The sequence below is a fragment of the Heptranchias perlo genome, chromosome 19 (assembly GCF_035084215.1).
Source record: "Heptranchias perlo isolate sHepPer1 chromosome 19, sHepPer1.hap1, whole genome shotgun sequence".
NCBI classification, from domain to species: domain Eukaryota; kingdom Metazoa; phylum Chordata; class Chondrichthyes; order Hexanchiformes; family Hexanchidae; genus Heptranchias; species Heptranchias perlo.
In genome coordinates this window covers 8,694,458-8,709,961 of record NC_090343.1, presented here as the reverse complement: position 1 = coordinate 8,709,961, position 15,504 = coordinate 8,694,458, and the positions used below count along the sequence as shown (strand labels likewise).

At 45.3% G+C, this 15,504-nt stretch overlaps 1 protein-coding gene across 1 annotated transcript in view; it reads right to left on the bottom strand.

The window, feature by feature from the left end:
- Nucleotides 1–15,504, bottom strand: part of gss (glutathione synthetase) — a 76,768-nt gene that overhangs the window by 47,712 nt on the left and 13,552 nt on the right. Inside the window, exons 2-3 of the mRNA XM_068000253.1 lie at nucleotides 11,793–11,930; nucleotides 1,156–1,301 (exon numbers count right to left, since the gene is read on the bottom strand). Coding sequence (XP_067856354.1) covers nucleotides 1,156–1,301; nucleotides 11,793–11,930 — 284 coding nt within the window. The remainder of the gene's footprint in view (nucleotides 1–1,155; nucleotides 1,302–11,792; nucleotides 11,931–15,504) is intronic.

Genomic DNA, 15,504 nt, shown 5'->3' with positions numbered 1-15,504 from the left:
TGGGCGACATGGACATGTTGGGCCGAAGGGCCTGTTTCCATGTTGTAAACTTCTATGATTCTATATGTGATTTGGAGATGTGCTTCCATGGTCTCAAGACTGTAGCTTGCTGGAAGACCCATTGTTGGCCAATTTAGAGATATACTGGCATCATTAGTGCCCTTGCATCAAAACACTGAAGGAATTTACAGATTTTAAAAAAAAATGTTTATTTCTAACAATACTAGCAGATCTCCCATAATATTGCTCACTTACATGATGTACTGTTTTATAATGATATGAATATTACACCATCTATTGCACAGTGTACTATTCTACAGATAAAATGGAGTGGTGTTTAAACTGGCCTGTCCCTTTAAGGCCAGAAAGACTAATTGCACTAAGTAAACCCAGCCAGGTTATTCAGAGCTTAATTGCTGTTTGGTCAGAAAATTTTGCCGTTTGGCACGTGCTGGTCGGGTGGCTGCTCAGAATTACCCGGCACTTCACGATAGTTTTGCACCTGCAACAATGCCATGATGCCTACATACGCTGAAAACTGCCTTCAGGAGAAGGAGGAAAGATTGAGTAGAATGGGCCTATATTCTCTGGAGTTTAGAAGAAAGAGAGGTGATCTCATTGAAACGCACAAGATTCTGAGAGAGCTTGACAGGGTAGATGCTGAGAGGTTGTTTCCCCTGGCTGGAGAGTCTAGAACTAGGGGGCATAGTCTCAGGATAAAGGGTTAGCCATTTAGGACTGAGATGAGGAGAAATTTCTTCACTCAGAGGGTTGTGAATCTTTGGAATTCTCTACCCCAGAGGGCTGTGGATGCTCAGTTGTTGAGTATATTCAAGACTGAGATCAATAAACTTTTGGACACTAAGGGAATCAAGCGATTATGGAGATAGGGCGTGAAAGTGGAGTTCAGGTCGAAGATCAGCCATGAGCAGGTGCAGCAGGCTCGAGGGGCCATATGGCCCACTCCTGCTCCTATTTTCTATGTTCTTATGAGGGAGCGAAACAGAAAGAGAATTAAAAAACATAGGGCACACGGAACCAATTTACACTCCCCAACCCAAAATAGTACGCCTTGTTCCAAAAGCAGCAGATTGTCAAAGTAATAACGACCGACATTTTTTCGTGACATTAAACGTCTCATCCCAGGTATCTTACCTTGCTAGCGCTTTGGTTAGAAATTCGTGGTCCTGGCTTATTCTGTCAACCAGTAGGTTGAAGTCTTGCTGGACCTCAAATGCCTGTGTAAATAGTTTCTTCGGCACAGGTGACGGGAACAGACTGAACGGTGCATAGCTGGTTATCTAAAAAAAAAGGTAACAGATCGATTCCATTCACTATGTGAGACACTGAAATTGTCAGCATAAAATAGGCATTACCAAATAAAGCATGCCGAATCAGATAAAAGGAAAACAAGAGCAAAATTACAACTGCTGGAAATCTGAAATAAAAAAACAGAAAATGTTGGAAACGCACAGCAGGTCCATCAATATCTGAGATGGAAAAATAGAGGTTGATGTATTGGGTGTAGACCCAGTTCTGACAAAGGGTCTGTACCCAAATGTTAACAACTTGCAATTATATTGCGTCTTTAATGTAGTAAAATGTCCCAAGGCGCTTCACAGAAGCGTAATCAGACAAAAAACAATTGTCACCAAGCCAAAGGAGGAGACATGTGGACAGGTGACCACACGCTTGCTCAAAGAGAGATAGGTATTGTGTCTTAAAGGAGGAGAGGGGCGGGAGGGAGTTCCAGAGCTTACGACCTAGACGGCTGAAGGCACGGCCGCCAACGGAGGGGCCAAAGAAATCGGGGATGCACAAAAGGCCAGAATTAGATGAACGCAGAGTTCTGAGAGGTTTGTAGAACAGCAGGAGGAGAAAATAGAGAGAGGTGAAGCCACGAAGGTATTTGAACACGAGGATGAGAACTTTAAAATTCAGTGATGGAGAGCCAATGTAGGTGAGCACCGGGGTGATGTCTGAAACAGCCTTTATTTTTACATTTTGGGTAAAGAAGCTCTGCTAGAACTGGATCTAAAGTCAAAATATTAATCTGTCTTTTCTCTTTACGCACCTGTTGTCCGTTGCTGTCACTCTCTGTTTTTAGTTCTTGCTGAGTCAGAACAGAGAGAACCTTACTGATCCAAATAGTGCTGGACAAGACTCAAGCACTTGCCCACAAAAGGAGGGCAGTCTGCTAGAGAAAGTTCTCTTACAAACAGTTATAAACACAGCTATCACCAGTCTCATGAAGACAATCAGGCTGCTGCATAATTGTCAGCATTGCATGCAACCCAATGTGCTTTAACAGTGGTGCAGCATTCTAGTCTGTCTCGCTATAAATAGACAGAATTTCATACCAGAGGCAACACACACTGAAGAATATTTTTTTAAATGGTGAGAAACTATTAAATGTTGGTGATCAGAGAGACTTGGGTGCCCTGGTACAAGAAACACAAGAAGTTAGTATGCAGGTACAGCAAGCAATTAGGAAAGCAAATGGCATCTTGGCCTTTACTGCAAGGGGGTTGGAGTACAAGAGTAAGGAAGTCTTACTACAGTTATATAGGGCTTTAGTGAGACCTCACCTGGAGTATTGACAGGTGAGGTCTCCTTATCTAAGGAAGGATATACGTGTCTTGGAGGTGGTGCAATGAAGGTTCAGTTGATTAATTCCTGGGATGAGAGGGTTGTCCTATGAAGAGAGATTGAGTAGAATGGGCCTATACTCCCTGGGGTTTAGAAGAATGAGAGCTGATCTCATTGAAACATATAAGATTCTGAGGGGGCTCGACAGGGTAGATGCTGAGAGATTGTTTCCCATGGCTGGAGAGTCTAGAACTAGTGGGCATGGTCTCAGGATGAGGGGTCGGTCATTCATGACTGAGATGAGGAGAAATTTCTTCACTCAGAGGGTTGTGAATCTTTGGAATTCCCAACCCCAGAGGTCCATTGATGCTCAGACACTGAATATATTCAAGGCTGAGATGGATAGATTTTTGGACTCTAGGGGAAATCAAGGGATATGGGGGATCGGGCAGGAAAGGGGAGTTGCGGTCGGAGATCAGCCATAATCTTATTTTTATTAATTCATTAATGGGATATGGGCGTCGCTGGCGAGGCCAGCATTTATTGCCCATCCCTAATTGCCCTGGAGAAGGTGGTGATGAGCCGCCTTCTTGAACCACTGCAGTCCATGTGGTGAAGGTTCTCCCACAGTGCTGTTAGGAAGGGAGTTCCAGGATTTTGACCCAGCGACGATGAAGGAACGGCGATATATTTCCAAGTCGGGTCTTGGAGGGGAACGTGCAGGTGGTGTTGTTCCCATGTGCCTGCTGCCCTTGTCCTTCTAGGTGGTAGAGGTTGCGGGTTTAGGAGTTGCTGTCGAAGAAACCTTGGTGAGTTGCTGCAGTGCATCCTGTGGACGGTACACACTGCAGCCACAGTGCGCCGGTGGTGAAGGGAGCGAATGTTTAGGGTGATGGATGGGGTGCCAATCAAGTGGGCTGCTTTGTCCTGGATGGTGTCAAGCTTCTTGAGTGTTGTTGGAGCTGCACTCATCCAGGCAAGTGGAGAGTATTCCATCACACTCCTGACTTGTGCCTTGTAGAAGGTGGAAAGGCTTTGGGGAGTCAGGAGGTGAGTCACTCGCCGCAGAATACCCAGCCTCTGACCTGCTCTTGTAGCCACAGTATTTATGTGGCTGGTCCAGTTAAATTTCTGGTCAATGGTGGCCCCCAGGATGTTGATTGTGGGGGATTCGGCAATGGTAATGCCGTTGAATGTCAAGGGGAGGTGGTTAGACTCTCTCTTGTTGGAGATGGTCATTGCTTGGCAATTGTCTGGCGCCAATGTTACTTGCCACTTATCAGCCCAAGCCTGGATGTTGTCCAGGTCTTGCTGCATGCGGGCACGGACTGCTATTAAAAGGCGAAGCAGGCTCGAGGGGCCATGTGGCCTACTCCTGCTCCTATTTCTTATGTTCTTATTTTCACACGCTCAAAGTCAAACCCTCTAACTCACTTCTTCGAAGGATAAGCACTGCCTCCATTAACATAAATCTATAGCTCCCTCTTAACAAAAGTTATTTTTAAAAAAAAATTCATTCCTGGGATGTGGGCATCGCTGACAAGACCACATTTATTGCCCATATCGAGTTTCCCTGAGAAGGTGGTGGTGGGCCGTCCTCTTAAACTGCTGCAGCCAGTGTTGTTTGAGGCTATTTCAAAGGACAGTTAAGAGTCAACCACGTTGGTGCGGGACTGGGGTCACATATAGGCCCAGACCAGGCAAGGTATAAATTGAATGGTACACTTTTAACAGGTGTGCAGGAGCAGAGAGACCTGGGGGTGTACGTGCACAAATCTTTGAAGGCGTCATAACAAGTTGAGCAGGCTGTTAAAGAGCACATGGAGTCCTTGGCTTTATAAATAGGGGCACAGAGTACAAAAGCAAGGAAGTTACACGAAACCTTTATAAAACACTGGTTAGGCCCCAGGTGGAGTATTGTGTCCAATTCTGGGCACAACGCTTTAGGAAGGATGCCAAGGCCTTGGACAGGGTGCAGAGGAGGTTTACTAGAACGGTTCCAGCGATGAAAGGCTGGTTATGTGGAGAGACGAGAAAAGCTGGTGTTGTTCTCCTTCGAGCAGAGAAGGTTAAGTGGGAGATTTGATAGCGGTGTTCAAAATCATGAAGGGTTTTGATAGAGTAAATAAGGAGAATCTGTTTCAAGTGGCAGGGGGGTCAAGTAAGCAGAGGACACAGATTTAAGGTAATTGGTAAAAGAACCAGAGGCGAGATGAGGAGAATTTTATTTTTGTACGCAGCAAGTTATGATCTGGAATGCGCTGCCTGAAAGGGTGGCGGAAGTACATTCAATAATAACTGTTACAAGGGAATTGGACAAATACTTGAAGGGGAAAAAAATTGCAGGGCTATGGGGAAAGGGCAGGAGAATGGGACTAATTGGATAGCTCTTTCAAAGAGCTGGCATAGGCACTATGGGCCGAATGGCCTCCTTCTGTACTGTTTCATTCTATGACTCTAGGACGACATTAGAGAACCAGTTGGGTTTTTACAACAAGGATCACTTTTACTGATACCAGCTTTGCTACGGCGGGATTTGAACTCGCATTCAATTATTAGTCCAGATTACTCGTCCAGTAACATAACCACTACACCACCGCACCCTTTTACAGTAGCAGCAGAGAGACTGAAAGGAAACAAAGTATTTCGCCCCCTGGGTAAAGTACACCACTTTGCTTCATCCAAGTCCCCGTAAAAACTTCTTGCCACTTAGTCAACCTCAAAGCGAAATGTAACCGCAAGAAGTTAAGTCTTTTATGGCTGGTCATTTTGTCCAGCAACAGTGAAAAGTAATCTTTCGCTACATAACTAGCACTTTCATTTTGTTCAACCCTCATCGACTCCTCTTGAAGGCATTGACACTTTGCTGGGGTAAAGCTCCATGGGCATTTGGCTATCTCCAATAATTCATCCAAGTAATCGCTCCAGAGTTGCGAGTCTAGTCAGCAAGCATCAGCAGACTATGAGATTGGGGGGGGGGGGGGGGGGGGAAGGGGGGCGGTAACAGCCTTTCCCAGTCTTCACCCGATGGTCCACACCTGCACTTTACTGCAGAGGCCAGGATCAGAAACCCGCCCCACCCCGGGAACAAAACTTAGGGGCGCTGAGGTCAATTTTAGCATCATTTCTGCTGTCCCAGCAAAAACGTCTGGGACTTCTGGGGTGTGTATAAATTTGAGCTGAGTGACAAAGAGATCTGTCTCGAACTGCGAGAAACCAGCAGAGTGTGAAAGGCCAAAAGAGTGTGGAGTTCAGCCTTGAGGTGCAGTTAGACAAGGGTAGGGTGGTCCTGAGCAACACTGTGGCCCTGTGGAGCAATGAACTACTGAGGGGGTGAGAGGCAGGTAGGCTGCAAGAGGAGGAGAGTGGTGGTGGTGGTGGTGGTAGTGGGACATTCAATAGTTGGGGGATATAGAAAGTCTTTTCTTGTAGTCGTGACCAGAGTCCCAAATGATATGTTGCCTCCCTACAGCCACAGTGAAGGACATCACGTGGAACTATACCCCATGTGGAACTATACCCCATGTGGAAATACTCCTGCAAAGGTAGGGAAAGCAGCCAAAAGTCATGGACCATGTTAGAACTAATGACATGGATAGAAATACACGAGGTTTTGCAGAGGGAGTTTAACGAGTTAGGCACTAAGTTGAAAAACAAGACCTGAAGGACAATAATCTTCAGATTGATTCCTGTTCGGCGCGCTTAACAGGTTAAGGAGAGGAAAATTAAGAAGGTCAAAGATCGGCTTCAGGAGGGAAGGGTTCATACTGTTAGGGCACTGGAGTGAGTTCTGGAACGAAGGAAAGCTATACTGAAGATTAGGCCTTCACCTCAACCAAAACAGCACCAACGTCCATGTGGAGAAGTTAAAGAGACTAGAGGTGGAGGATTTAAACTAGTGTGTTGGGGTGTTTGAGAAAGTCCAGATCTGAGATTAGAGAGGGACAGCAGGTCTAAAAGCTGTTGGAACACAAGCAGAAAAACATTTTGAGAAAAATAGGAGAGGAGAAAAGTAAGGAGAGATAATGGGGTAAATTTTAACTGAGAGCCTGGAAAGAGGGGGGTGCTGAGAAGAAGATCGGGTGAAGAGTCCGGGGTAGGTGGGGTCCATCGTTTGGGGGGGGGGGGGGGGAGGTGGTGGTGGTGAGGGAAAGAGATCGGGAAGGGCCTGTCAGCCAGGTGAGCATGTTGGTCCTGGACGAAGCACTCCTGCTCCTCAAGCAGTGCAATATAGGCCCTCACCTCATGGATCCGGCCCTTCCTGCCTGCTTTCACCTGATGTGAATGGGAAGCAATGGGAAACCCGAATAGGTAGAGTTAAATTAATTTTATTATTCCAACACACAAAATATTAAGTACCTCAAGTATCTCAATGGAGTACACTGCCCTTTTAAGTATCGTTAAGTATCGGCCCGCTGCACTTGTGTGGGAGCGGGACTTCCTGGTGTCTGCTCTCCACACACAGACAAACCTGCCTGGGTTAAACCCAGAAGTAGGCCTGTTGGAGCCGGAATGCCGTCTCGCTCTGAAAATGGAGCATTTTTACTCCCCACCCGCCCCCAACCCATCCGTTCTTGGAGGGTTAAAATTTACCCCAATAACACTGTTGTAGAAAGTGTAAGGGATATCAAAAAACTAAATGAGAAAACCAGGAACATAAGAAATAGGAGCAGGAGTAGGCCATACGGCCCCTCGAGCCTGCTCCGCCATTCAATAAGATCATGGCTGATCTTCGACCTCAACTCCACTTTCCTGCCGATCCCCATATTCCTTGATTCCCCTAGAGACCAAAAATCTATCTATTTCAGCCTTCAATCTACTCAGCATCCACAGCCCTCTGGGGCACAGAATTCCAAAGATTCACAACCCTCTGAGTGAAGAAATTCCTCCTCATCTCAGTCTTAAATGGCTAACCCCTTATCCTGAGACCATGTCCCCTAGTTACAGGCTCTCCAGCCGGGTGAAACAGCTACTCAGGATCTACCCTGTCGAGCCCCCTCAGAACCTTATATGTTTCAGTGAGATCACCTCTCATTCTTCTAAACTCCAGACAGTATAGGCCCATTCTACTCAATCTCTCCTCATAGGACAACCCTCTCATCACAGGAATCAATCTAGTGAACCTTAGTCAGACCGCCTCCAAGGCGAGCATATCCTGACCAAAACTGTACACAGTACTCCAGGTGCGGTCTCACTAAAGCCCTGTACAATTGTAGCAAGACTTCCTTACTCTTGTACTCCAACCCCCTTGCAATAAAGGCCAACATGCCATTCTGCCTTCCTAATTGCTTGCCGTACCTGCATGCTAATTTTCTGTATTTCTTATACGAGGACACCCAGATCTCTCTGAACACCAACATTTAATAGTTTCTCACTATTTAAAAAATATTCTGTTCTATTCTTCATGCCAAAGTGAATAACCTCACATTTCCCACATTATACTCTTAACTGTCACCGTCTTGCCCATTCACTTAACCTGTCTATAACCCCCGGCTGACCCTTTGTGTCCTCCTCACTAGCTTACTTTCCCACCTAGCTTTGTATCATCAGCAAACTTAGATACATTACACTTGGTCCCTTCATCTAAGTCATTAATATAGATTGTAAACAGCTGAGGGCCAAGCACCGATCCTTGTGGCACCCCACTAGTTACAGTCTGCCAACCTGAAAATGATCCGTTCATCCCTACTCTGTTTTCTGTGTTAACCAATCCTCTATCCATGCTAATATATTACCCCCAACTCCATGAGCCCTAATCTTGCATAACGACCTATTATGTGGCACCTTTATCGAATGCCTTTTGGAAATCCAAAATATACTACATCCATTGGTTCCCCTTTAGTTACATCCTCAAAGAACTCTAATAAATTTGTTGAACACGATTTCCCTTTGCCTAATCATATTATAATTTTCTAAGTGCCCTGTTACCAATTTACTTAATAATGGATTCCAGCATTTTCCCGATGACTGATGTCAGGCTAACTGCCCTGTAGTTCCCTCTTTTCTCTCTCCTTCCTTTCTTGAATAGCGGGGTTACATTTGCTACCTTCCAATCCACTGGGACCGTTCTAGAATCTAGGGAATTTTGGAAGATCACAACCAATGCATCCATTATCTCTGCAGCCACCTCTTTTAGAACCCTCGGATGTAGGCCATCAGGTCCAGGGGATTTGTCGGCTTTTAATCCCATTAGTTTCTCAAGTACTTTTTCTCTACTGATATTAATTACTTTAAGTTGCTCACTCTCATTAGCCCCTAGGGAAAAGAATAAGGGTCAATGTTCCAAAAAAATACTGGAGGTAAGATTGAAAGGGATGTCTATGAATGCACAAAGCTCCCGAAACAAAACTGGAAAATTAGAAGTATGAATAATTGTGGAGGGATATGATATAGTAACCTATAACAGAGATGTAGCTTAGGTTTGGTCAGGACTGGGAATTTAATTTCGCTGGTTCTGACATTTTCAGAAGATATAGGGACAGGGGATAGGTGGGGTGGCAGTATTCATAAAAGATTCTATCACAGAGCTAGAACATAAGGATGTCCTGAAGGTTTCTGACAGAATGGACAGAATTAAGAAATAGGAAGGGAAATGGCACCATTCTCAAGTGTGCGCTACAGGTAATCAAACAGTGGAGATGAGGCAGGGGGAGAGATCCACAGATAGTTCAGAGACATATGCAAGAACAACAGGGCAATAATAGAGTAATTTTAATGACATTAAGAAAAAAAAAACTTGCAATTATATGGCACCTTTCACATCCTCAAGATGTCCCATGCGTTCAACGGCCAATTAAGCACTTTTTAGGTGTAGTCACCGTTGTAACGCAGCAGCCAATTTGCACACAAGGTCCCATAAACAGCAATAAGATAAACGACCAGATAATCTGTTTTAATGATGCTGGTTGAGAGATAAATATTGTCCAGGAGGAGAACTCCCCTGCTTTTCTTTGTATAGGAACATAGGAACAGGAGTAGGCCGTTTAGCCCCTCGAGCCTGTTCCGCCATTCAATGAGATCGTGGCTGATCTGAATAGTGCCATGGGATCTTTTACTTCCAGCTGAGGGGCAGATGGGGCCTCGGTTTAATATCTCATCTGAAAGACGGCACCACCGACAGTGCAACACTCCCTCAGTATTGGAATAAAGGTAATGCATGTGGTCAAAATACATCCTAGCATGCTTCCTAGATCAGTACGTTTCTCGTCCATCAAGGAAAGAACCACTGCTTGACTTAATTCTGGGAAATGAAACAGGATAAGTAACTGATATGAGAGTAAGAGATAAACTGGAACGTGGTGACCACAACACAGTCAGATTCAACGCAAGAATAGAAAAGGATAATGAAAAGTCAAAGATAAGGGTGCTGGATTGGAAAAAGGAAAAGTTCAGCAAGATACAGAGGGATGTGGCCCAAATTAAACAGGTAAAAATGTTAACAAATGGCCAAAAGGTCAGCAGTGGGAAATCTTCAAATACGAGAGAGATAAGAGTACAAACAAGGCAAAGAGGAGACACATGAAGGATAGGGTTCTGTAGATAGGGAGATTAAAATTAAACTGACTTAGTAGGCAGCCATATGATAAAATTAGGGCTCTCAGTACCGAAGGTAATCAAGAGGAATATAGAAAACATCGTGGGAAAGAGAGATTAGAAATAGTAAATGGGAATACGAGAAAAAGGCCAACAGAAAGTAAGTAGAAAGAGCTTTTATAAGCATATGAAAATGGAACGGATGGTAAAAGAGAGAGTCGTACCGTTCAGGGATGAAGGAGGAAAGGAAGAAGTAATAGCAAAGATAAATAAATAAATATTTTACATTGGTTTTTACAAATGTTGGTGGAAGTGAGAACATAGATGGGGAATAATTGATAGAGCTAACGGTAGCAAAGGAATTGGCCCTGAAACAGTTTTGTGGGGCTCCTGGTAAGTAAGTCACTGGACTCCGAGAGCTGCCCCTCGGGTTTTGAAAGAAGCAAGACAGGAAATCGCAGAGGCTCTGACCATAATTTTTCAACCCTCCTTAAATATGCACATTGCGCCATTGAGCTGGACAGTTTTCAATGGGAAGAAGTGTGGGGGCTTTGTAGCGTCTGATTTTTGTTTTTGTTTTAAAGTGTTAGAGCAGATTCATAGATAAGCAATAGGTGGAAAATGGATTATTCAAGTCAGGGCGCAGGCAGCTTCTCGCATGTTGCTTGGGGCTTCAGCATTTTAAATGGTAGGTTTGTCGCAGGGTGTGGGGTGGGTGCGTGGTGCATGTTTAAAGGCTCGGTCCTGCTTTTACTGTCTACGAGTTTGTCGATGGGGAGCAGTTCCAGCTGTGCTTGGCTTCAGTGCTTTGGGGAGCAGGAGCGTTAACACGTGGCTGCGCGGGGAACTGCAAATAAAACAGGGGTGCTGCGCTGGAGCCAAGGCATGTGGCGGCTGGCACCCCGTGAGCTGACGAGTGTTTGGACTTCCATTTACAGTGCAACTCCATCGCTCAGTTAATTTGACCCGGGTCTTGGAGAAACAGCAGCAATTATAAGAAAAAACGCAAGAGGAAACATTTTAAAACACGGTAAAATGTACCGAAAAAAAACATTTTTTAAACAGAGGTGAGCGGAGAAGAAACGGGTCAGTGTAGACGGACAATTGGTCGTGGATTTGAGTGCCCAGTCCAGAGACTTGAGCACAAAATCCAGGCTGACTCTCCCAGTGCAGTACTGAGGGGAGCGCTGCACTGTCGGAGGTACCGTCTTTCAGACAATGACACTATTTTGAAGAGGAGCAGGGGAGTTCTCCCCGGTGTCCTGGCCAATATTTGTCCCTCAACCAACATCACTGAAAACACAGATTATCTGGTCATTATCACATTGCTGTTTGTGGGACCTTGCTGTGTGCAAATTGGCTGCCACGTTTCCTACATTACAACAGTGATTACACTTCAAAAGTACTTCATTGGCTGTAAAGCGCTTTGAGATGTCCTGAGGTCGTGAAAGGCGCGATATAAATGCAAGGCTTTCTTTATGGCGAGTTGGAGTCCAGAGACACAGTGGGAGGAACAGGATCAGGTGGAACGGTTAAGCCGATAAGAGGCAAATAACAAGAATAAATTGGGGGGGCTAATTATCATAAATTTGGCTCTGATTAAGTATGACTAAATAGCATAACATTAGAGGAAGGGTGCTCATGCAAAAAATATGCTCAAAAGAACTAACCTCGGTGCTACTTGGTTCCTCTCTCGTCCTCATGATCACTCCAAGAAGAAGAGCTGTATCTTTCGCAGTAACTGTCAGCTGCTGTATAAGACTATTGTTTTGCAGTATTTCATCGGCTGCAACTGGGGGCAGAAGGATCTGCCAAAACAATGCAATAGTAACACAGCAATATTAGAATCACTTCATATCGGGGCATCCAAAAGTATTTTTTCTTCCAATTTTCCCACCACCTTCTCCTCTCATCACATCTTTCCTGGGGAACGATTCCACAGGCTCTAAACACCCTCCAGTACTTTGCGCAAGTGGCTATTATTTGGATGTGAACCTTGAGAAGTGAGTTTTTGTCTGGGGGGGCATCAAGAATGAACCCCGATTGTGTCCTCACCCAACTCCCACATGTCCAGCAGGAACAGTGCCAAGGAGAAAGAACCAGTGTCGATTTGTCCTTTCCCTTACCCTGGAACACTGCATTACCTTGCTGAGATTAATTAAATCAGTGGAGCCCGAAGATTGAATCTGGGACTTTTCTTGGTCTGTAATGTGCTGAGGCATCCCAGAGGTGACCCCAAAGCACTGCCTCGGAGAGGAGCAGTATACATCGCCACAGCTAGTCGGTTACTCAAGGAGAGGTTGTATGCTTTGACGGAGACTTCACCAAGAGACCACTGGGATTCCAATATGCTGCCAGCGACACACTGAATATAAACATTGAGCCGAAACTCATATTGTAATCTCAGGCATTAAACAAGATTCAGTTATGGTAAAGCTCACAATTAAGCTACTGCTATGATTTAGATTCTGTTGATGATTAAGAATCAACTTATATTTATTGTAATCACTGATATTTATTTTGATGGTGGCAATGAACATATCTTTGCAGTTCTAGTTAAATGAGTGTTACTAATACATCCCCGAGTCTACCTTTGACACCAACGTCTCTGGCAAGTCACAATTAAGTTGCACTTCACTCAGCGTCGGACTTTAACCTGATAGTGACTGATTTTATTTTGTCAATGATCAATATCTTCCAAGTGGGTTGTGTTGCAGTCCAAAGCGAGCCAAATATGCATGTTAATATATTAAAATCAGTACATGGGCTGCAAATTCCACTGGAAAATCCTATGCAAACATTCCTATTAAGATCTTCAGATCGAAATGTCCACAGGTAGTGTTGACATTTCCCCCACCACCTCATTGCCATGGGTACTGCTCGGATAGGAGGTCAAATGTTAATCTGATCACTGGCCCGTAATGCCCCCCACATGACAACAGTAACTGCACTTCAAAACGTACTTCATTGGCTGTAAAGTACTTTGGGAGGTCCAGAGGCCATGAAAGGTGCTGTATAAATGCAAGTCTTTGTTCATATACACACACACACACATATATACACACACGTCACTCGGGTCCACCTGCCATTTTGCTATCACTCAATTTGCCTGCAGCTAATTTTTATTTTTCATTTGTTCTAACTTAAATTTACTTAGGATTTTATTGATTTATTTCAACCTCTTGAGGACCACTGCTGATGTCTGTATCAACATCTGGTCTCCATGACCTCTCCCAGCTTTGCCCCACTGTTCTTGGTCATGCTGTCCCATCCCGCTGGTCTCCAGCATCCCCCTCCTTCCCCCTAGCCTTTGTTGCCTCCTCCCTGTGCTCTGACTCACTCCCCAGCTCCTGCATGGCCCACTCATAAGAAATCTCCTGGGTTCCTCCAGACTCTCCCTCCCGCTCCCCACCGCCTGCCCTGTTGCTGCCAGAATGTTCTGTCTCCAGCCCAGCCCCTCTCCCTTTATCTCCTGCCCAGCCCAGCCCTTCTCCCTTTATCTCCAGCCCAGCCCAGCCCCTCTCCCTTTATCTCCAGCCCAGCCCAGCCCCTCTCCCTTTATCTCCAGCCCAACCCAGCCCCTCTCCCTTTATCTCCAGCCCCTCTCCACTTATCTCCAGCCCGGCCCCTCCCCTCCCCTCGCCCTTTATCTCCAGCCCGGCCCAGCCCGTCCCCTCTCCTCTCCCTTTATCTCCAACCCGGCCCAGCCCGTCCCTCTCCTCTCCCCCTTCCTCCAGCCCAGCCCCTCTCCCTTCCATCACTAGCCCACTGCCAAAACTGGAAATAAAGGTTCTCCATCCAGCCCAGCCTTGCAGCCAAAAGCTTCTTTTCTTTTTTTTAAAAAAAATTGAAAAAGTGGCTTTATGAAGGGGAAATCATGTCTGACAAATTTGCTTGAGTTCTTTGAGGATATAACGTTCGGGGTGGATAAAGGGGAACCAGTGGACGTAGTGTATTTGGACTTCCAGAAGGCATTCGACAAGGTGCCACATAAAAGATTATTGCTCAAGATAAAGAATCACTGGATTGGGGGTAATATTCTGGCATGGGTGGAGGATTGGTTATCTAACAGGAAGCAGAGAGTTGGGATAAATGGTACATTCTCGGACTGGCAACCTGTAGCCAGTGGTGTTCCGCAGGGATCGGTGCTGGGTCCCCAACTCTTTACAATCTATATTAACGATTTGGAGGAGGGGACCGAGTGTAACATATCAAAGTTTGCAGATGATATAAAGATGGGATGAAAATTAGAGTGAGGAGGACATTAAAAACCTACAAGGGGATATAGACAGGCTGGGTGAGTGGGTGGAGATTTGGCAGATGCAATACAATATTGGAAAATGTGAGGTTATGCACTTTGGCAGGAAAAATCGGAGAGCAAGTTATTATCTTAATGGCGAGAAACTGGAAAGTACTGCAGTACAAAGGGATCTGGGGGTCCTAGTGCAAGAAAATCAAAAAGTTAGTTTGCAGGTGATCAAGAAGGCCAACGGAATGTTGGCTTTTATTGCTAGGGGGATAGAATATAAAAACAGGGAGGTATTGCTGCAGTTATATAAGGTATTGGTGAGACCGCACCTGGAATACTGCATACAGTTTTGGTCTCCATACTTAAGAAAAGACATACTTGATCTCGAGGCAGTACAAAGAAGGTTCACTCGGTTACTCCCGGGGATGAGGGGGCGGACATATGAGGAGAGGTTGAGTAGATTGGGACTCTACTCATTGGAGTTCAGAAGAATGAGAGGCGATCTTATTGAAACATATAAGATTGTGAAGGGGCTTGATCGGGTGGATGCGGTAAGGATGTTCCCAAGGATGGGTGAGACTAGAACTAGGGGGCATAATCTTAGAATAAGGGGCTGCTCCTTCAAAACTGAGATGAGGAGAAACTTCTTCACTCAGAGGGTGGTAGGTCTGTGGAATTTGCTGCCCCAGGAAGCTGTGGAAGCTACATCATTAAATAAATTTAAAACAGAAATAGACAGTTTCCTAGAAGTAAAGGGAATTAGGGGTTACGGGGAGCGGGCAGGAAATTGGACATGAATTTAGATTTGAGGTTAGAATCAGATCAGCCATGATCTTATTGAATGGTGGAGCAGGCTCGAGGGGCCGATTGGCCTACTCCTGCTCCTATTTCTTATGTTCTTATGTTCTCACCTCCAACCTTTTAACACAACATTTCAGGCTTTTAAATAACAAATGCGAGCACAGTGTATGAGCAGCCCCGTTTCATTTCCATGGCCATTTCCAGCCGACTCTTCTACTCTCCAAACTGCTACTTCCCCCCCCCCGATCCTAAATTCTACCTCTCAATCCCCCCCACTCCCCACGACCTACTACCATCTCAAACACACACTATCTACCAGTTACCTACTAATA